Source organism: Phocoena sinus, chromosome 16 (genome assembly GCF_008692025.1).
Source record: "Phocoena sinus isolate mPhoSin1 chromosome 16, mPhoSin1.pri, whole genome shotgun sequence".
Taxonomy (NCBI): Eukaryota; Metazoa; Chordata; class Mammalia; order Artiodactyla; family Phocoenidae; genus Phocoena; species Phocoena sinus.
This window is the reverse complement of record NC_045778.1, coordinates 35865698-35888999: the sequence shown is the minus strand read 5'-3', so window position 1 is coordinate 35888999 and position 23302 is coordinate 35865698. Positions and strand designations below refer to the sequence as shown.

The 23302-nt window shown below is 49.1% G+C and overlaps 1 protein-coding gene across 2 annotated transcripts in view; it reads left to right on the top strand.

The window, feature by feature from the left end:
- GRID1 (glutamate ionotropic receptor delta type subunit 1) overlaps nucleotides 1–23302 on the top strand; it is a 671539-nt gene that overhangs the window by 129725 nt on the left and 518512 nt on the right. For both annotated transcript variants that reach the window (XM_032609306.1, XM_032609307.1), the window contains exon 3: nucleotides 1424–1708. In XM_032609306.1, the coding sequence (XP_032465197.1) occupies nucleotides 1424–1708 (285 nt within the window). The remainder of the gene's footprint in view (nucleotides 1–1423; nucleotides 1709–23302) is intronic.

The window sequence follows — 23302 nt, the reverse complement described above, 5'->3', positions numbered from 1 at the left end:
GCATTACATAAACCCAGGTGCTTTCAACCGAAAGAACCGTATTGTCAAAGTTGTTCAAAAGTCTGCCGTCAGACTCTAGGTCCATCTGATTCACTTTGTTATAAAGCAGAAACTAACACACCGTTGTAAAGCAATTATACTCCAATAAAGATGTTAAAAAAAAAAAAAAGTCTGCCGTCTGCAGCAGACGGCCTGCTGACATTCACAGGCTGTGTTTTGAAACTGCATCTGCTTTCCCACATTCCTGCCATCACATAAAGCATTATTAATAAGTGTTTGCTTCAAAACTGGCGCAGTGGGTTGCAGTGTGGGGAGGTGCATCTTTCTATTAATTGGTCTGATGTTCCAAAAAGGTCTAAGTGTATGGCTAAAAGGGGTTACTGGAACTCATGGTTGCTGGATGACTTCAAAAGGTGATCCCTGAGCGCAGCTACCCTAGAAATAGCTGCTGGCACCTGGGCATGTTCCTCCTACACACCTGCAGTCAGCGCCCCAGCTGCTGCACGAGCATCTTCCTTTGTTATTGTCAAGTGGCTTTTGAATAATCCTGGGCTTCTGGAACCAAATGCTTCCTCTGGGGTTTGACCTAGTATTTTTATGATATGGATCAAATGGACTTGGCCAGAAGACCTAGGGTTCCTGGGGGGTTTTGCCTACAATCTGGATCCTCCGGGGTAAGTGTCTCCCTGACTTTCCGTTGTTATTTATTTATTTTTTTTGCTGTACGCGGGCCTCTCACTGTTGTGGCCTCTCCCGTTGCGGAGCACAGGCTCCGGACGCGCAGGCTCAGCGGCCATGGCTCACGGGCGCAGCCGCTCCGCGGCATGTGGGATCTTCCCGGACCGGGGCACGAACCCGTGTCCCCTGCATCGGCAGGCGGACTCTCAACCACTGCGCCACCAGGGAAGCCCTTTCTGATGTTATTCATTCCCCTCAGCCCCAATCAGTTCAGTTCAGCCAACAATTGTAGAGTACACAGTGTATTCTTGGCCTGTGGCATGGCCTTGGGAATACATGGGTCAACGAAATGAGCTCACAGCTCTTAAGGGGCTCACAGCCCAAGTGGGAAACAGGATGGCTAATTTAGTAGCACTGATGGCTGTCTCAGGCAGATGTGAGTTGTGTCCCTGTTCTACTCTCCCCGCTTGAGTAGCCTAGGACAAATGATTTTGCCTCTCCTGGCCTCTGTTTTCTCATCTGTTGAATGGACATAAGAACATCTAGCTGGCAGCATCACTAGGGCATCATAGACTGTGCCTGTGAGAGCCTCTGGCCTGGCCTGACATGGGTTCTTGGTCCCTGGAGGGAGGCAGTGTTTCTTGGAACCCTGGGAATGAGCTGCCTGGCATGAGCTGTGCCAGTTGAAGCCAGGGCAGCATCACCCCCATGCTGACCCCACCCTCTCTCTCCCCTCTCTTTCCAGCCTGTGACCTCATGACCCAGGGGATTTTGGCCTTGGTCACATCCACCGGTTGTGCGTCTGCCAACGCCCTGCAGTCCCTCACAGATGCGATGCACATCCCACACCTCTTTGTCCAGCGCAACCCAGGGGGCTCTCCGCGTACCGCCTGCCATTTGAACCCCAGCCCTGACGGCGAGGCCTACACGCTGGCCTCCAGACCTCCCGTGCGCCTCAATGACGTCATGCTCAGGCTGGTGACAGAGCTGCGCTGGCAGAAGTTCGTCATGTTCTACGACAGCGAGTATGGTGAGTTGGGGGTAGGGGGTGCTCTGGGGCTCTGGTGGGGCCATGGCCAGGCACTGGGAGACCTGCGAGCTAGACCATCGCTCGTGGAGGCTGAGCGCTTTGGAGTGGGCTGGGTGTGGACAGCGGTTGGTGGTCTGAGCCAAGCGGGTCTCTGGGTGGTAGGACTGAACCTCGAGCTTTGTGAGTGGGGGAAGAACTCTGAAAACAGATCTGTAGACAGGAGCTAAAGTTGCCTAGCAACAACACCTTAGCATGACAGCTGAAGTTGGAATCATCTTAAGAGTTTTCAATAAAATATTAATAAACCACTGGCAGGGATCTGAAGGGCTGCACGCAGGCAGTGGTGGAGGCTGGCCAGCATGGGTCCTCCTGGAAGCCTCCTCTGCAAAGTGTTCCCCTCTCACTGGCCACTCTCCCAGCCTTCCCAGCTCCTTATCTCCCTCTGCCCTGATCTGCCCTCAGTTTCAGGGTTTCTGGCTGGGGCATAGGTCAGGGGGAGGGACACCCTGAATGTCATGGAGCCAGGCTGGGGTTGTGTGGGTCTGGGGACACTGGGCATGGCTGGTCATGGCTTCTTTGAAGGCCTCCCATATGAAAAAAAAAAATCATAATTTGCTTGTGAGGAAACTAGAACAGTGGGCTTTGAGGAAATAGCTTTAGGTTTTCTATGACTGCTTTGTGAAAACAGACCATTTCTAGTCCCAAGATAAAATGGTTTCCACCTTATGCGTTTTTTTTAAAAAAACCTTTTTATTTTGAGTTAATTGAGATTCACATGCAATTATGAGAAACAATTCAGAGATTCTGTGTGCTCCAGCATCTCGCCTGTCATACCATATCACAAGTGGGATTTGACCTTGACACAATCCATAGGCTTCGCTCATATTCACCAGTTGACATGCACTTGGGTGTTTGTATTCACTTCTGTGCGATTTTATCACATGTGGATTCATGTGACCACCACAGTCAGATGCAGAGCAGTTCCCTCACAAAGATCCCCATGCTACCCTTTTATAGCCACAGCCACCCACATTACGTGTGTTTAAAGGGTGTGGGGGACTGGTGAGGGTCAGCAGCTGCATAGCTGGGACCAGGGTAGAATGGGGTGGACCCTCGAAAGTCCTGTTTTTCCTCTCTTGGTGAAATAATTCCTTTGCCAAGAATGTAACTAAGAAGAGAAACCAGCATATGTTTGCCTTTGCCTAAATACTCTGCTTCTCTAAGACCAGAATGTTGTCCTCAGCTCTTGAGCAAATATGCTGTTTAGAGTCTTCCAGAAGGAACTGAAAGAGCAGACAGTCACTGTGCTGAAATTAAGATGAGGTGGTGATGGGGAGAAGGGCAGCCGGAGGCTCCAGGCCCTTGAACTGGACTCTGTCCAGGACTTGGTCTCTCCTTCCAACCCTGCTCAATCCCTGACTCTGGGAAGGAGTTTGAGACCATGTCATAGCACCTCTTAGTGGCCCAGCCTTCCCCTGACAACCCTTTGTGTTGGTGGTTCAACTCCCGATATTGGGTCTGCTCTGAGGCTGCATCCTGTAGGGAGGTGTGGACACTGCCAGGGCCGAAGGTCCAGTGTCTGTAGACCCTTCCCACCTCACTGCTCCTGGTTTCTTTGCTCTCCTTTTGCTCTGACCTATAGAAACTCTTCAAGCCTTGGTTCTTCCTAAGCCCTTAAGGTGGCTTTGGTGGGAACCTCAGCCATAGGAAGCAGGTATCAGCTCTCCAGCCTACCTATGCCATCTGGGCTCCTGTAATTCTTGAAGACCAAATGACATCTAATGGCACTTGCTCAAATTCTGTGTTTTCTTCTTCTTACATCCCTTACCCCCACTTGGCTCAAGGATCAAGTCCCCAAGGAAGGGTGCCTGATCTCCACCTGTCTGCAGACTCCTCCCTTTCCCATAGAGCTGGTTCCTTGGTTACATGCTCTCACAGACACACGTCTCCTTCCTTCAGCCTGCTCTCAGCTTGTTGCAACACACTCATGAGGGCTAATCCTTGATGAGCAGTTACTCCCACCCGGGCTCTAAGCTCCAAGACAGTGGGCCATGTGCTCTTCCCTGCTATGTCTCTGCTGCTTAGCATGGTGGCGGGCACACAGCAGGCCCTAAGAAATTGTCACTGTGTGAATGAACCAACTCGTTTATGCGGACATGGACTTTTCAAACAATTTTCACACAAGACAAAGGAGAAATGGGGGGAAAGACAGGGACACTGAATAGTCTGACCTCTGAGGTAGGGGAGGTGAGCTAGGAAACAGATGTTTCATTCTGTGGGCACATTCCTCTGCCCCTCTCCTCTCCCACCCAGACCCTCCAATCAAACCCAGAGGTGTGCCCCTCTTTTCTGACACGGAGACCTTTGCTACCTTTGGTAGGGTTGAAGTGAGTTTTCAACTAAACTGGCCTTTATTAGTAGTAATTCTGTAAAGACACAGGGTACCCAATAGCTTTCCTCTGGTGGACCACCGCAAGCAATTGGTTGAGCCTTGAATGCTGTGTTGGGAAGGATTCTGAGGAAGCATGTAGGCTCAGCAATAAAAGCGCTGTGATGGCTCCGTGAAGCATCATGTTTGCGGGGACGGGCTGGCAACATCCTGCCCTGTTTGCAGATTCTGATCTGGAAGGTAGGGGAGAATCAGGCATTTCAGAGCTGCCTTACACTTGGCTGTCGCTGTCCAAGGTGCTGATCCATTTGGCGCTAGCCTTTCTGGAGGCCAGTGCTCTTTTTTTTTTTATTTATTTAATATAAATTTATTTTTGGCTGTGTTGGGTCTTGTTGCTGTGCGCGGGCTTGTTCTGGTCGCGGTGAGCGGGGGCTACTCTTCGTTGCAGTGCGCGAGCTTCTCACTGCAGTAGCTTCTCTTGTTGCGGAGCACGGGCTCTAGGCACGCGGGCTCAGTAGTTGTGGCGCACAGGCTTAGTTGCTCCGTGGCATATGGGATCTTTCCGGACCGGGGCTCGAACCCATGTCCCCTGCATTGGCAGGCGGATTCTTAACCACTGCACCACCAGGGAAGCCCGCCAGTGCCCTTTCATTGGGTACTATGCAGAACTTCCTGGCTTTGCCTTCCCTGGTCATTGGCCCCCTGATTTGACAACCTTTGAGGCAGGGTTTCTACCCCAAACATTCTCTATAAAACGTTCACCACTGTTACTTGTTTTGGCCATGCCCCTCAGGCACAGCCCAACCTCTGGCCCATTTTTAACATGTTAGATGAGCCAAGGCGGTAGAAGCCCACATGCTGTTTGATGCAGCCCCAAGAATTCGAGGTGTGGATGCTCCCTCAGCTTGGCTGGCATTGGCCTCTCCGAGGGCCGTGGTTGGATTTACATTGCTGATATGCCCAAGACAAATGGTGCCTCCACAACTCCTCAGGGCCCTTCCTCCACCCGATCACTGCAACACTAGCTGCAGTGAGCCCAATTAAAAAGCAAATTGAGTGTAAAGACTGTTTCATTCCTTCCAAAGTCAAACAGAAGTGGTTTGGGGATATAGTGACTTTTTTTTTTTTTTTGATGCTGATCTGCAAGTATCTTTACATATATTATTTGATTAAAGCCATTTAATAACTCTCTGAGGTGGGATTATTGCTGCATTTTACGGATAAGGAATGTGAGGCTCAGAGAGATTCTTTCTGACTTCGATGCCCATGCACTTAGCCAAGGCACCATCCTATTTCTGTAATCCGGGGCTTGCTAGGCTCCAACCTTCTTCTCCTAGCCCCAGCCAGACAGAGTTACTGCCAAGGATGGGGTGTGTGGAATGGACTTGGCATGCCCTAGCTTTGTCCAGTCAGTCACTTGCTAATGAATGTCATATGTAAGATCCTACTCTTGCAAGGTGAGGACTGATCCTTCCTCATTTGCCCCTCAGCCTCCCTTTAAACAAAGGAATGTCCTTCCCTGGGTGGAGCCTGAGGACTGGGCATCTGAGTCAAGAGTCAAGGGTCAGAGAGACCAAAAACACGTTCTAAGAGAGAGTTTGGCAGAGTGGTGGGAGAGGAGTTTGTGTATTTAAGGTTTACAAAATGCAAGACGTGCCATTTGGTAAAATTCCATCAAAAATACTTGTATGCTTGTTGTGACAGCGAAAGGAAAAATGAAAGAGAAGCTGACATTTGGGAGAGAAAATCTGTAACATTAAAATACCAAAAGTTTGGATTGAACAGAAGAGATAACTTTCTGACTTGGCACTTCAAATTCTGGGATATACGTGTGTGTCTTGAGGAGGATGTGCTAGGAGCTGCAGGCACAGTTTCTCCCTGGTGAACACATCTGGATGAGGGGCGTATTTATGACTGGGATCTTAGAAATCTCTGACTCATTCGTTCAACAAATATTCACTGAGTCCCTACCATGCACAACTATTTTGCTAGGAACTCTTTTTACATGAAGAAACAGATGGGTGGAATATCTTGGCTAAAGTTGCACAGGGCTGGGATGTGAAGTCAGGACCCCAGGGCTCTTTCCTCCACAGCATCTCTGGGGTGTGGTGGTGCCTCTTGGCCTCTGGGCCAGCTTGCAGGCCTGGAATGGGGTTGGGAGCTGGGATTCCACAGGAACAAAAGCTTAAAGCTCTAAATGTGTGGCCACTTCCTATTCGTGCTTGTTTTAAAATTATTTTAAAAAGCTTAAAAGTTACACATGTTTACAATGTATATGTCAAGTTAAAAGAATGGTGATAAAGTGAACTCCCATGAACCCAGACCAGTTTAAAAATGTGTAGGAGCCCTTGTGTGTCTAGCTTATATCGTGTCCTCTCCTACCTAGGGGACATAAACACTATCTTGATTGTGTTCTAACCAGTTCCTTGCTTTTCTTTATAGTTTATCATGCAAGTATGGATCCTAAGATACATATTGCTTAGATTGGCCTCTTTGTGAACCTTAAATAGCTGGAGTAACACTTCTGTACACTTCCGTGATTGCTTTCTTTTTTATTCAATATTAGGTTTTTGAGATCTGTTCACTTGATGCAGATGGGTATATTTGATCATTTTTACTGCTGCAAAGTATCACCTGATTTATTATCCATTGTGTTACTATGGGCATTTGTTTCCAGGTTTTTGCTATTACAAATAGTACTGATAAGATTATTGGTGTTCGTGTGGAAGAATTTTTTAAGGGTCTATCTCAGAGGAGTAGAATTGCTGGACTATTGGGTATGCATGTTTCACTTTAGTATATCATTTCAAGTTGCTTTCCAAAGAATTTCTATTTTCACTGCTCTCTGCAATGTATGAGCGTTCTCAAAGCTCCCCAACTTCACCAACACCTGGTACTGTTTTTACTTTTAAGATTTTCGTGTGAGATGGTATCTTGCTGTGATTTTAATTTATATTGCTGTGATAAAAGATGAGGTTGAGAATCTTTTCATATCTTTATGCACTATTTTTGTTTGCCCTTCTGAACACCTGTATGTAGTTTTTAATTTTTGCCTATTTTTAAGACTGAGCCTTTTCTTTTGTAAGTTAGGGATGTTAAATACCTTCTTTCAGTTAGTTGTCTTAATTCACAGAAGTTCTATATTGTTTTCAAATTTATTTATCTTTTAGACAAGTAGCTCTGTTACCTGTCTCATTTAAGAGGTCCTTCCCTATCCAAATGGCATAAAGATATTCTCCTGCTGAAACCTCACTCACTGCACTGAGAACAAATGTTGTCCTCCTGCCTGGATGTCCATAGCTAGGTCCTGCCCCTGGGTGTGCTTGGATCCCAATGCTAGACCATCTCTCCCTGCAGCCATGGCCTGACATTCCTCGCTGACACTGCTCTGCTCTGCTCTGGCCACGGAGCTGATCTTATTCTTGGTGGTGATTGCACAGCCTGTGGCATGGTGGCTTGGGAGGGCTTCCAGGAAGAGGTGGCATGTAAGCAAGGGTCTAAAGGACTAGTAGGAGATAAGCAAGCAGAGGGCACTGGGGGAGGAGGGGAGGAAGCGTGTCCCAGGCAGAGGGAAAAGCATGCTGGAAGGCCTGGGGGCAATGGAGAGGGGAAAGATCGTATGGCTGGGTTGTGGGCAGTGGCCATGGGTGAGGCTGGAGCTCTGGGCCAGGCAGGCCTTAGAGGCCTCACTGATGAGCTCAGAGTCCCCAGAAATCCTTGGGAGCCATAGCTCACTACCTCAGGTGGTGCCTTCGGGTCCTATTCTTCACGCCCCGTCCAGAGACCGGAGGATAGACATGGGGTCTCCATCTCTAGAGGGCTCTGGTTCTTCAGTTGCCTGTGTCCAGACTCATTGGCTGTCTACAAAAGGGAGGAAACTAACGCACAGAGAAGAGCTGTGGTCTGACTGAGGACAAATCCCAGACCCAGAGTCCAAGCCAGAGGCAAGGCCTGAACTTCCCAAGTAACCCAGATGGCCCAGGTATCAGTGAGTAACAGCTCACGTCTCTCCAGCTGTCACTCTGAGCAGGGCACTGAGGCTCCAGCTCACATCATCCTTATGGCAACCTTTCCAGGTGGGTGTATACTATCTTTGTTTTACATATGAGGAAACTGTGGCTCAGAGAAGTAAAGGGATGTGCTCTAGGTCATATGGCTGGTGAGTAGGGGCGTTGGCCAGGTCTGATTCCCAAAGCTCGGGTATCACAGCTCTGCTCACAGCCCCTTGGTTCTCATGGCAAAGCTGTGGGGAACAAACACCTCAGGTAGACTCTTCTTAATGCACAAGGATTTATTGCAGCATTGTTGGTAACTGCAGACATTCCAACAACCTTAATGGTTAAGTATATTATGATACATATATATAATGGAAAACTATGGTTCTTTATGTATTAAGAAGCCATAGTTCCAACACATGGTACTGTTAGCTCACAATAGCAAAGTGAGAACAGTGGTGTCAGTATTGCTCTGGGTCAAGGCAAGCTCACACGTGTGTGTATCTGAGTACACATACAGTCATAAAGGAGTGCTGTGTTAGGGAGGGAAACACAATGACTTGGGACGGGGATGGGAGATATATTTCTTACTGCATATTTTAAAATATCTTTTAAGTTTTGTTTCAAGTACAAAAAATAAGTAAGTAAATAAAAAAGAGTGGAGGTTGCCATCCCTCCCTCCTACTGACTGCCCATGGTGACTTCTCTGAGCTTCTGCTTTCTCACCTAAGGAACAGGGATGGTAATTTCTGAGCTACAGAGTAAAACCCCCAGCAGAGTTCCTGGTACATGGCAAGTGGTCTATATGATAATAACAAATCATGTGTGGAAACCAGGAGTGGCAGTGGTCAGTATTCCCTCTCATGGCTGGGTGTGGGCTCAGGGCTTGGTAGAGTCTTGGCAAAAGAGCTTTGGCTGTTTGCCCGTCCTCAGGATTACTCTTGAGTATAATGGTTAGGAGCAAGGACTCAGGAGCAGTCTGCTTCAGTTGAATCCCGGCTCTGTCTCTATAGCTGTGTGACATTGGAGAAGTCACTCAACCTCTCTGTGCAACAGTTTCCTTATTTGTCAATTGGGGATAAATAATCATTTCCGCCCAGTGTGCTTGATGTGTGGGTTAAATGCATTAATACATGCCAAGAGCTTAGCACAGCGCCTAGCACATGCTGAGTACTCAGGAAGATTTCCTTGCTCAGGAACTGCACCCAGTGGTGGCCCCTTTACTGCCCGTTCTCCCTTAGCCTCTGAGCTGGTTCATCTCTGCTGTGGCCCAGAACACATCTTAGTTATATTCTTGGTGCTTGTGGGAGGGTCAGCTCTCTCACCTGCAGGGGACACTCCAGGCCTCCCTGGCAGCAGGGCTGAGCTGCTGGGCGTCACTGCAGGCTCACTGCACGGTCCCAGGTAGCTCTGGTGAGCCATTGCACCTTCTCAGCTGGACAGCCTGACAGTTTCTTGTGGCAAACATCTGTCGGCTGTTGGTCCTCACCCTCGAGTCCTCCTGACATGAAACTCCCCGGGAGAAAGAGAATTACTGGACAAATGCTATTTTAACCAATGCTTTGTGCCAACGAAATCTCCTTTCTTGCCCCCGGCATAGGAAGTCAGATGACTGAACTGCGATGGTGAGCGTTCTCAAAAAAAAAAAAAAAAAGATGGTACTGATGAACCTATTTGCAGGGCAGGAATAAAGATGTAGACATAGAGAATGGACTTGAGGACATGGGGTGGGAGGGGGAAGCTGGGGTGAAGTGAGAGTAGTATCGACATATATACACTACTGAATGTAAAATAGTTAGCTAATGGAAGTAGCAGCATAGCACAGGGAGATTGGCTTGGTGCTTTGCGATGACCTAGAGGGCTGGGATGGGGGGATGGGAGGGAGGCTCAAGAGGGAGGGGATATGGGGACATATGTATGCCTTTGGCTCATTCACTTTGTTGTACAACAGAAACTAACACAGTATTGTGAAGCAATTATACTCCAATAAAGATCTATTAAAAAAAACACACATCCTATCATTATGGCATTAGTTTAAATTGAAGTAATAAATACTTCTTCCAGATGAAATGAACGAGTGAGTTTAATTGCTAGGAAACCTACCAAGAAGTTCGATAACAACTTTACTGGGATGAGTGTTTTGTGTTTGTTCTCCGATCTAATTATAAAGCGACTGTACTTTGGGGCATGTTAATTGTAGCACTTGCTGGAAGATTAAAGTTCAGTAACGCTGAAGTTCCCTCACCCTTCCATCAGATTCCATGGTGCGTCTGAGGACATGAGGAGATGCCTGATGCAGGCGTGGATGAAGGACAGGAAGGCGAGGCTGCCCTGGCCCCCACGCATGGCCCATTGTGCAGCTGGGGCCCAAGGGAGTCGCCACAGCAAGAACTTGGCCAGGCCTACACCTCCCTCTTCCCATGTCGTGCCACAGTGCCCCCTTGGAAGACAAATGTGGCCCTGTCGACATCCCTCTCCTGCTGACCCTGCTTTTCCAGACCTCTGCAGCCCCAGGATACAAGAGGGAACAGGTTTTGTTGTTAAATACTAGAATTCCAGGAAGGGCACCCACAAGATGGGGCCCCAGATATCTGGGAGGACTGTTGGCCCAAGTGGGATCCTGATCCTGCCCGCGACACCCAGTGAAATGAAATATTACGTCCTTTTCGTTGTTTCAGTTGAACCATCTCCTACCCTCCCATCAGGGAGAGCAGGGCTCTTTCCTAATAGGATCCAGCAATGTCAGGAGAGTTCCTTCATTTTTCGAAATGAACCATGTTGAGGCATAATCGGCATGCAATAAAATACACTTATTAGACGTGTACTGTTTAATGGGTTTTGACAAATGTGTGCACTGGCGTAGCCACCATCCTAGTCAAGGTGCAGAACGTTGCCAGGTATAGAAATGCCTTCGCTGTGAAGAGAGAACATCATAGCTAACTTCCTTCTGGCCCCAGTCACTTCAGCACTGGCTGGAAAGCCACAGGCCCTGAGAGCAATTCTATATGCCTGGAGCCTGCGTGTAGCATCTTCTGCTCCTAGGAGTGTTCTCAGGGACCTGGAGTGTCAGTGTATCTGACCAGAAGACAGGGAAAGCATGGGGAGGAGTGGAAGGCAGGGGAGGGGAGGGGTGGGGGTAGCCAGGGAAGCCCTCTGGCAGCTGTGGCTGGCACTCGGGCTGAAGCCATCTCCAGCCGGGATGAGAGCTCTGTCTGCTCATTGGCCAGAGAGGGCTCCTCTTCCCTGGCCAAGCGACGCCCGGCACCTCCTTGAGAGGCAACATTCGGGTGGTTATGAGCACAGACTCAAGCATCAGAAAAGAATGACATTCAAGTCCCTGCTCCATTGCTTACTGCATCCTGGGCAAGCTGTGGGTGCCCTTCAGAGCCTTGGTTTTCCTGATCTGTAGTGCTTCTTTCCTAGACTGCTGGTGGAGCCTGGCCAAGCACATTCTCAGTGGTATAGCAGGGTGAGAGCCTTATGCTTTACAAGTTTTCCTTTGCTTCTCACAAAGGGAATCTCAGTGGATGCCACCCAGCTCTGAAGAAGCCTTTTTGGAGGCTTGGGAAGTGGGTTTCCTTTGCTGGTTGCTCAGCAGCTGGGCCCTGGGGGAGGGGAACCATGGGTGTTGCTGGTCTAGATGTGTCTAGACAGCATCTATGAGCAGCTTTAAGAGCATCCTTCTCCTTGGGAGTCTTGGGAGGCAGAAAGGCTCCAGGAATACCCTAAGATGTGAAGTGTTGTGTGGGAACACTTGGGGCACTTCTGCCCCCAAAAGCCTTCCCTCACCAACTCATTAAAAAATGGAACTTCTTTTCCTCTTGATACCCTCTTCCCTCTTCCTTGAATTATTTTTTTCATTGAATTTACCTGCCATTTACTTACTTTTTGATGTTTGTCTTCCCCCAATGAGAATGTGAGTTTTGTGTTTTATTAAGTGACGCTGTGTACCCAGCATTTAGAACAGCACCTGGAACATGGTAGGTGCTCAATACATACTCGATATATGAGTGAATGAATCTATATTTTGGGGTGCTTCATTGCCTATTTATTCTTCCAGGAAGCATTTGTTTCTTTATATGAGATTCCTAATTACGGCAGTAACATGTGATTTCTGTGGAGTCCAAAGATCAGGCAAAACCTCACCCTCCTCCACTCCCACCAGTGAACTAGTGTGTTCAGGCTGCTGAATTTCTGTCTACACCTTCCTTCTTGGCAAGTGTGGAGGGAGCACTTGTGTACCCAGGGGAAGGGCCTGATGAGAGTTCAAGTGGGCCCAGCCCTTGAGAAAGCTCTCCCCACAGCTTCACAGGAGGAATAAACACAAAATACATGTTTATATCACAGTGTGAGGTTAATAGTGGCCGCTGAGGTGTTGTGGGTGAACACGTTGGGGAACTTGGGTTCCGTTCCTGCCTCAGCCTTTTTTCTCCCTTATCTCTGGGCCCATTGACAAATCTTTCTCATCCTTGGTTTTCTCATTTTGGCAGTGGGGATGATAAAAATGCCTACCTCAGAGGGTTCTTGGGAGGTTGAAATAAAATGAAATGATGGATCTGAGAGCGATTGAGCTCCTTGTGGTACCAGTCCATTTCTCATTTGTCTGACTACTCTTCAGTACCCAGGACAGCGCCGCAAGTGCTGGCCTGTGATCGCAGAGCCCTGAAGCCTAAACTGCCCCCCAGCCCCCCTCAACTCTGCTTTGGGAGGCGGTGGGTTCTGAATTAGCAAGGAGGAGCAAGGAGGGCTTCGTCAGGTAGAGGAAGGGGGAGGGAGATCCCAGGTAAGGGAAACCTGTGTGCAAAACATCAGGGTGTAAAATAGCACGGCATGTTCTAGAGGAATGTTTGGAGGGCTAGCAGCTTACACCGAGAGCTGGAAGTGATGGAAGGTGTCAGTGGAAGGGTGGGCAGGGGCTGTGGCACACAGTCTCAGGCGACCTGGCCGGGAGCATCTGAGTGGTTAATTCATCGTGTCTGTGGCAGGGTTTCCCCTCTTCTGATGCAGGGTGTGTGTTGTGCCATCAAGGCTTGCCCTTCCGTGGGAACTCTCCTGTCTAGTGAGATGCTTAGGAACAGAAGCCTGTTCTCTTTGGTTGTGTCACCCTGGAATGTGACAAGATTGAAGTTTCTTGTACATTGTGTGGCCAGTTCTCCATTGTAAGAAGTCTGGCAGTTTTGACTGGGGGGGGCTGCTGCCCACCCCATGTTTCCCGCTGGAGGCTCTGAGAGTGGTGACAAGTTCACTTGAAAGCAGAAGATGGAGGGGTCACACTGACATGGCCACGTTCCCTATAAGTGGCATTATGTCTCTTCTCCAGGCCTCTGTTTATCCAATCCCTTGCTGACCTGGTACCTGTGAGGGCTTGCCTGCATCTCACCCCAAGCGTCCTGGTCCAGGGCAGGGGCCTCCACGTGGGCCTGGCATGCTGTCGTGATTTTTGGTTTAATTGTTTTGGGATGCCTTGTTTGCCTGTTTGCTTATTTCCTGCACACATCTAGGGAGGGTTTGCAGAGTCTTCTCATGAGGCAGCGGTAGTCAGAAAATGAAGACAGGGCCACAGTGGCTGCGCTGGCTGGGAGGCTGGTAAGGAGTGCTGTGAACATGCTCTCCTGGCAGGCAGGATGGGGGAAGGAAGCCGTGGCTTACAGGGCGCCCACGTCCTCCAGAAGGAAGAAGCAGGACAGCTTGCTGCTGAGAGGGACAGGCTTCTCCAGCACTTCAAAGAATTCCCCCGGAGGAACCTGGTCTGTGCAGGGGACACGGAAGACAGAGTGTAATAGTAATCCCGGCTCAACTTTAAAGCACATGCAGAGGTGGGTTTTGTTTGACTGTCACTCACAGTCCTCTGACTGTGGAGGGTGGTCTCAGGCTAGAGCTCGCCATTCCCGGAGGGCGGGTCCGGCTGCTCCCACCTGAGCTTCCTTTAGGCTGGTCTTCATGGGGTCTGTGGATTCTTGTTGCCCACTGAGCAAGGCCTCCTGTATCTAATCAGTCCAGTTCCATCGGTCAGACACCCACCGAGTTCCAGGTGCTGTGCTGGGGAATTGGAGGTGAGCGTGGCAGGCATGGCTTTTGTCCCCTTGGCCCCAAGGGTAACTGCCTTCATTGGGGAAGAGGGTCGCGATGGAGGCCGTGCTGTGACGGCCACTGGAGCTGCGGCAGGGAGCTCGGCCTGCCCGGCAGAGCCTGGGAAGGCCTTTGAGAATGGAGTTCAGTCCTGATGGAGTGAGGAGGGCCGAGCAGAGGGGAGGGCAAGGCGGGCAGATATGGGGGCCCAGGGGTGAGAGAGCTGGAGGAAGTTCTGTCTGCCTGGATCTAGTGTCTGGGATCAGGGACTGGGACCTGGCCCAGGTGGTGGAGAGGCTGAATATTCTAAAGGCAGCGGGGAAACATGGAAGGGTAAATCACTCTGCTTTCTTTGCTTTGTTGATTTTTCTTTGAAATTATTTTTATTGTATAAGTAATAACACAAAATGAATGTCTTGTAAAAAAAGGGTAAACAGGGCTTTCTATGTGGCGCAGTGGTTGAGAGTCCGCCTGCTGATGCAGGGGACACGGGTTCGTGCTCCGGTCTGGGAAGATCCCACATGCCGCGGAGCGGCTGGGCCCGTGAGCCATGGCCGCTGAGCCTGCGCGTCCGGAGCCTGTGCTCCGCAACTGGAGAGGCCATGGCAGTGAAAGGCCCGCGTACCACAAAAAAAAAAAAAAAAACAAAAAAAGGTAAACAACTTAGGCAGTTAAGGTGAGAACAATAGGTGCCCTTAATGCTCCCTCCCCTGCATTCCTCTCTAGAGCTAAGTAAGTAAAGGCCTTGCCCGGGCGCATCCCACTTCTCATGTACAGACATTCATGTGCGCATACACGGAGCTTTGCAAAAGCGGAAGCTTTTGCTCTGTGCTGTGCTTCTTACTTGAGTTGCTTCGGAGCCTTCACACCATGTGGGTCCCCTTGGTTCTACCTTGTTCTCCTTACCTGCTGCACAGCCTTTGGCAGGGTGGGGTTTCTGCATCCATTTCCTCATTGGGTGGCTTCTGGTGATTTTGCTCTCACAGGCGATGCTAGAATGCACACCCTTAAAGGCGCAGCTTTGTACACGGGCCTCAGTATTTCTCTGGGCTGGATTGCTAGAAAGTAGAGTTGCTGAGATGCAGTGGGCCCTGTGCTTTCCAGTTAGGAAGCTAGAAAGATAGCGCTAAGGTGCCAGGTACCAAAATAAGGCAGGCAGGAAGAGAAGTGTTTTGGAGAACAAACCCTATTCCGGTCCCTGTTTTTTTTTTTTCTTTTTCTTTGTTGGTTTGGAGGAAGATAGTTTCTTGGATGCCACGTTGCTGAGAAAAAGTGCGATTAGGCAGAAAATCAGGGACAAGATCCAAACTCGGAGAAGCCTGTGAGGTGGAGCAGGGACCCTCTTAGGTCAGCAACAGCTCTTATGAGAAACTATTTGAGAACTGAGTCAGCTGCAGCTCGGTGGGGGTGGGCAGTGGGAGCGGGTGGTCCTGTGGTGTGTCCTGTTTTGAAGGGGTTACGCCTCACGGGTGGGATGGAGTCAAGCTGATGTGGGTGGTCCCTGGAGGAGCAGCTGACGGGCCTGGGACTGGGGGAAGGGCTGATGTGAGCCAAAGACTCCAGCCTGCTCTAAGTGGTACCAGGACTGGACCTGGACTAAGGGGGAGGTGGTACAGGAAATCAGGACCTTTCCAGCTGTCAGAGCTGGTCTGAGCTAGAAGGGACTGCTTCCATCCCCCAGGGAGCCCCCGGGGTCACTGTGGCAGGAAGGGTCCCTGTCCCTTGTCCACCTGGGATGGGGGGAGCATCTTTGGGTGACAAGTCATTATTAACCAAAGGTCCCCATGGAAGATCTCTGCCTCATCTACCCGGGGCCTACAGGCTAAAGGCCGTTTGGTTGAGCTTCGCTTAGGGACCATAAACAGAGTGATGTGCCCTGCATTGTTCCTCCAAAAGGAAGGGCATAGAACACTTCTTGTGCAGTTACCCTGTGCCAGGCGCCTTCACCATCCTTTTCTCAGTCTGCACAGCCAATCAGCAAGTTTGGCACACGCACACCAGCTAGTCTAGGAAACTGAGGCTGGGAGGGGTTACAGCTACAGGTGGCAATTTAAGTCTCAAACCCTTACTCTCCTCCCCACTGCTCCAAGCGACAGATGTGTGTGTTCCCCTGGCGTGAGGAGGGAGAGGAGGGGTGGGACAGGTGGTACCCTGAGGGCCCCTGAGTCAGAAGATGCTGTAGTGGGAGGAGGCCCAGGGGGCTGGGAGGCCTTTTCTGGCTGTCCCACCCTCTCTTCATCCCCAACCCTTGCCTGCCATCCTCCAGACCCTCCCGACACACACCTCCTGGACATGAACACAGCACAGCCTTAGGGTCGGAACTCAGAGGGCTGCTCTGGAGGGTGTACCCTCATTGTGTGGCCTGTACGGACTTTGTTGCTGGAGGCCTCCGTGGCTCTGTGGCATTGCCACAAATGTAGGTATGAAGGGATGTCACCTGCGGGTCCTTGTGACGTACTGTAGTCTGCTTGTACACTGGGAATGTCCTACTTTGCTTTTTTGCTTTTTTCAATTGTGGTAAAATCTATACAACATAAAGTTTACTATTTTAGCCATTTTCAGTGTGCAAACGCAGCGGCATTTAGCACATTCCCGTTGCTGTGGAACCGTCACCACCATCCGTATTTGGAACTCTTTTCATTTTGCGAAGCTGGAACTCTGTACCCATTAGATTCTAACTCCCCAGCGCCCCCTCCCCCGGCCCCTGGCCACTACCCTTCTCCCTCCCTCTATGAATTCGACTGCTCTAGGGACCTCACATAAGTGAGATCATACAGTGTTTGTCTTTTTGTGACTGACTTATCTTACAACACAAAGTCTTCAAGGCTCACTCATATCATAGAATTTCCTTCTTTTTTAAGGCTGGGTAATATTCCAGTGTATGTCTATACACCACATTTCGTTAATCCATTCATCTGTTGATGGACATTTGGGCTGTTCCCACCTTTGGTCTACTTTGCTTTCTGACGGTAATGAAAGAAAAGTGTAGTCTCTTGGGAGCGTGTGTGTGTAGCGTGTATTTGCATATAATACCTTTTGGAAGGCGTCCATTCATTCTTCATTGTCACCAAAGTCACCTTCCTTAAACTCAGAGCCTTGCTTAGAGCCCGGCAATGGCGCCCCTTCTCCTCCGGGTGAAGTTCAGATCCCTTCAGGGAGCCCATGGGCCTCAAGGTCTGTTCCTTGCTCCACTCCTTCTCCAACCTCTTCTCTCATCATTCCCCCAAGACTCTGTAGATCCTGGTTACACAGGATTTATCAGTTGGGGCGCAGTCAGGGAAACACACGCCACTCCCTGTCCTTCAGGGGAGGGAATTTATCTACTACCAGAGGTGAGACAGGTGACGTGGAAGCAACCCGGACTAACAACTTTAGGAAGGCACCAGAACACCCAGGGTTAAAGGGGCAAATGGGAGAGATGGTCCTGGAGCCAGGACTGCCCCGTGGGAACGGGAATCTCCCAGAGAGGCCACCATGTGGGAGCTGGGAGCATGGAGAAGGCACTGAGCTGATGCTCGTTGTTTGACATGGGTCAGAGGTACAGAAATAAAAAGACTAGAGATCTGGAGGCTTACACACACACGTGAGCACACACACATGCAGGCACGCACACACCTCAGGTGCCTGTGGTAATTAAAGTCAGAGGCACAGATGAATGTAGTCTGCTGCCAGCTCTGAATCTTGCTAACCGTCACCAAGAAAGATCAATACATTTGCTTCCTTCTAAGTGGCGCGGGATTTCACTGGAGGGCCTAGGGCAGCTCAAGGTGAAATCTTCCTGAGGCCTTCCCGTTAGCCAGCCTGTGCGGGAAGGGCATCAAAGTGAGTGTCAGGTGTGCTCCAGACCTGCAGGATGGTATGGCGCATCAGGGGCACCTTGGTACCCGGAGACAGGAACTGGGGGAGAAGCTTTCCTCCCCAGCGGCCCACCTTGGACCTCCCTTGTGCCTTGGTGACAGCCTCTGTGGTCAGAGGCCCTGGCCACAAAGCCAGGCAGTGGCCGTGGGTGCTGCTCCAGCCTCTCCTGACACGGCAGAGGGCACGGCACCAGCACAGTGAGACTTCTTGGGCCTCCACATCTGCTGTGGGGACGGAGGCAGTGCGGGGAGGGGTGTGTGTGGTGACCTGCAGCCAACGTGCACGGGCTCACGAGAGCCGCTGGGCCACTTCTTCCCAGCTCCATGTTCAGTGACAGCACTTTAGTAGCTAGAAATTGACCATGTGGGAGTATTTACACCATGGAAATCAGCAAGTGCTACACACCAGGGCTTTTTGACAAACTGATTTTAAAGTTCATACGGAAATGCAAAGTACCTAAAATAGCCAAAACAACTTTGAAAAGGAAGAATAAACCTGGAGGACTAACTAAATGACCTCAAAACATGAAAAACTATAATAGTCAAGACAATGTGGTTTTGGTGTAAACGTAGACAAACAGACTACTGGAACAGAATAGAGAACCCCAAAATAGACCCCGACATGTATAGATGATTGATTTTCAACAGAGGTGCAAAGGCAAGTCCATGAAGAAAGAAGAGCGCTTTCAACAAATGCTGCTAGAACAAGTAAATATCTATGTGCAAAGACATAATCTTCAATCTATACCTGTACTGTATATAAAACATAAGTAAAAAATGGATCACGGACTGTGTAAAAACTAAAATTATAAAACATCTGTAAAGCACAATAGAAAATTTTTGTGACCTTAGGTTAGGCAAAGATTTCTTGGGTATAACACCAAAAGCACAATACATAAAAGAAAGAAATTGATAAACTGGATTTAATTAAAATTAAGACCACTTTAAGAATGAAGCTCTGTGAAAGACACTGTTAAGAGAATAAAAAGACAAGCCACAGACTGGGAGAAAATATTTACAAGTTACATGTCTGATAAAGGAATCACATATAGACGATAAAGAACTCTTAAAACTCAATAATAATGAACACCACAATGAAAAATAGGCAAAGTATTTGAATAGACACTTCACCAAAGAAGATATATGTATGACAGGTAGGCACATGGAAAGATGCTTAGTAGTCAGGGATTAGGGAAATGCAAATTAGAACCACAGTGAAAAGCTACTGCCTACCTACTAGAATGGCCAGACAGACAATACAAAGTGTTTGTTAGTGAGGTTACAGAGCAACTGGGATTCTTTATTTTTATTTTTTTAATTAAGAAATTTAAAAAAATTTATATTGGAGTATATTTGATTAACAATGTTGTGTTAGTTTCAGGTGTACAGCAAAGTGATTCAGTTATACATATACAAGTATCCTTTTCCAAATTCTTTTCCCATTTAGGTTATTACAGAATATTGAGCAGAGTTCCCTGTGCTATTCAGTAGGTCCCTGTTGGTTATCTATTTTAAATATAGTAGTGTGTACATGGCAATCCCAAACTCCCAGTATATCCCTCCCCCGACCCTTTTCCCTGGTAACCGTAAGTTTGTTCTCTAAGTCTATGAGTGTTTCTGTTTTGTAAATAAGTTCATTTGTATCATCTTTTAAAGATTTCACATGTAAGTAATATCATATGATATTTGTCTTTCTCTGTCTGACTTCACCTAGTATGATAAAGGTCTCCAGGTCCACCCATGTTGCTGCAAATGGCATTATTTCATTCTTTTTAACAGCTCAGTAATATTCCATTGTATATATGTACCACATCTTCTGTCGATGGACATTTAGGTTGCTTCCATGTCTTGGCTACTGTAAACGCTGCTGGTAGGAATGTAAAATGACACAACCACTATGGAGAACAGTTTGATAGTTTCTTAAATAGTTAAACATACACCTACCATATTAGCCATTCTACTCCTGGGTATTTACCCAAGAGAAATGAAAGCATATATCCACTCAAAAGCGTACAGCAACTTCATTTGTAATACCAAAGCCGGAAGACAGCTGAAATGTTTGTCAGCAAGTGAATGGATAAACACATTGTGGTATAGATGATAAACACAACTATACAATGGGATACATTCAGCAATAAAATGGGATCAATTCTTGGTCCAGTAACAGCATGGATGAATTTCAAAGTAATTAGGTTTAGGGAAAGAAGACAGACAGAAAAGAATACACACCGAATGATTAACATTTATATAAAACTCTAGAGCATACAAACTAATCTATAGTGAGAGAAGCAGTTCAGTGGTTTCCTGGGGCCTGGGGTGGGTGGCAGGGGCCACAAAGGACACAAGGAAACTTTGAGGGGGTGGTCACGAAATATGTTCATTCTCCTGATTGTGGTGATCGTGGCGATACATATGTTGAAATCATGCCCTTCAATATTTGCAGTTTATTGCATACCAGTTATACCTCAATAAAGCTGTTAAGAATTTCATTGCCTTTTCCAGGTACCATGCTGCCTGTCACAGGGGTTCTCTTTCCACGCCAAAGAAACCATCATGCCTGAATTCTTTCAGACTTTTTCCTTATTGTTTCCAAAGACGTGTTAGTTTGAGAATCCGTCTGTGTAACATCTACCACGTAAGTGAGTCATGCTGGCTTGCTGGAATTCTGTCACACATGGGATAGAAGGGGTGGAACAGTCAGGATTATATCAGGGGCCCTGAATGCAGTGAGTGATTTCAACCGATAGTCCTTGAAATGCACTACGAAAGAAGCTAAGTGAATCGTGGTCTTCTAGAAGCTGACATCATGGTTTTTAATCTCAGTGTTATAAGTTTCTTCCTTTATCAACTGTCTGCATTAGGGTTGATTAGTAAGTCTCTGGCCTGCTCAGAAGCCATCAGGTAGGGACAGATTTGCGTGCCAGTTACGGAACAGCGGTGGGGAGAAGCTGATCAGATGTACTCAGACAGCACGGTAATTAGCGTGCCCGAGACACCAGGCTGCCGCGCTGGGGCGGCCTTGGCCAGTCTCACTGTGGAGCAGTTTGTTCCTTTCCACAAAGAAATGCATTAGTGGAGATCAATGGCCTGCAGAGTGGAGGCCCCCTCACCCCTGCCCGCTGCTGCCTCCCATCTTCACGGCCCAGAGGCAGAGGTCCACAGGCTAGTTTGCTGGCCGCTCTCCAGGGCTGGTGGGCAGCGTCCTCAGGGCAGGGCTTCTGGGAAGCGCCCGCAGACCCTGCAATTCTGCATGCCCCCACAGTCTCACCTCACACTCCCAACCAGAAGAGCTGAGCTCTCAGCTCCAGGCTGTCTGCGTCTGTGGAGGTTTATGTGGAATTGATGCCAGGGTCTAGTTCTGGTGGGAGGAGTCTGAAGTTTCTGAGTCAGATTCATGAAGAAGTCCACTTCTTTGTGGTTTGTCCCACGCCTGTTTGCTGACCAGTGGGAGCGAGGACATAGCGGATTCTAAATCCATTTACTCATCCAGTAGGTGTCTATCATGTGCCGTCTGCATGCCGGGCTCTGTCCTAGGTACTGGGGAACGAAGAGAATGACAGAGTCAAGATTTCTACCCTCATGGAGCTTATAGTCTAGCATAGGAGACAGAAAATGAAGAAATAAGGAAGCAAGAAGATAAGTACCAATAAGTGATTAATAATCTTGTTCTTATTTAATGCACAAAATATATATGACTTCCTCTCATTCAGAGGTTCACTTCCTGCGTTCACAGAATCCCTAAGCTCCTTGAAATTGTATGGAAAAGTGTGTATGTGTGCGTGCACATGTTTCCGCCTTTTCTCTGGGAAAAGTCTGTAGTTTTCACCAAATGCTTAAAGGGTCCATGTTCCAAGGAAGGGTAGACCCATGACTTTAGTTCACCAACCCCCTCATGTCCATGGGTGCAGGTGTCCCGTGCTCAGCCCCTCCTGGACCCACCATGACTCTCTCCTCCTTGTCTCTCTAAGTCAGCTCACTTCCTGAGAGGTCTGTGTTCCCTTCTCCCAGCTGGGCTCTGAGCTGTTGCCTCCCTCTCTGGATTCAGGTCTGTGTATACCGGAAGGTGCTTCTTACCCGGCTTTCTGAGTGGCAGAGGTCACTCTGCCCCAGTACTAGGTCTCTCTGCAACCATGAGAACGGGGTCTCCGTTTACCAAGGGCAGCCCCAGGAGATGGGCCATGTGCAGAAACCTTCACTTTCCTGTCCTGGACCAGAAAGCTGGTCAGGAGCCTGCTGGGTGTCAGGTCTGAGCTTTGAAGATTGTCCTGCCCGTGGCCTGTATGTCTGAGGGAGCCTGAGGGTCTGGGCCTAGCTACCCTCCACGCGGCCAGCGTCCAAGTGAGGACCCCACGCTGCGCACCCTGATCCTCAGCGTTACCTTGGACCCTCCAGGTTAGCCCGCCCTGAGCTTACCTGGTCCCTCAGGGCCTGTGGCCTCTCTGGTCTGGCCCTGGGTTCCCTCCACCCCATCTCAGGAGGGTGCTGGGGGGAGCCCTGGGCGCACCTGTTGTTCTTTGTGTCTTAGTCTCAGAGGACTTTCACCGCCCAATTCCAGGGCCTGTCCTCAGGTGGTAGAGAAGGCTCTGGCAGCTACCTTGTTCCTGCCTGCAGCTCACAAGAAAATGGGGCCTTTTGTGGATGAGCCCCTGGCGAGTGTGGGGGAGGCTTGGGACTGAGTACGTACACATGGGCTTTCTCCCACAAGGCTCCCCGGTGCCCATACCTTTGCCCCAGCCCAGCTCAGGGCAGGGAGCCCATGAGGCCGGTAACCTTGGTCCCTCAAATGGTCCTTGCCCTTGACCTAATCTCTGCACTCAGCAGACCACAGGTTCTGATTATGTTTGGAACGAGGTCAGTATGGGGCACTCTGAGGATAACTTCAGAGTCTCAGGGATCCCAGAGTCACTTTCCTAACAGAGAGTAAGACCCTTATACATGCCTAAGCATGGCCCTGGGAAGCATTGGATCACCTGGGGACTCTGTGTCATTTGTCAGGAAAATGGGCAGAGGGACACCTGCTATTTGAGTCGAGGAGAGGAGTAACTGAGGTGATTCCTGCAGGTCCCACCACGCTCCCTGTGTCTCCTTCCCTTGCACCAGCTGGAGGCTCCCTCTCACAGGCTTGTTGGCGGGTCACCTCACCCGTAGCCACCACCTAGGACGCCCCTCCCTTTGTTCAGCCCTGCTCTGCCCTGCCCCAGCGTGTCCCACACTCTTGGCTGTGCTTCTGTTTTAGGCCATTGGAGCTCCACTTTCTTTATGGTGCTCCAGGCCTTCAAGCAGG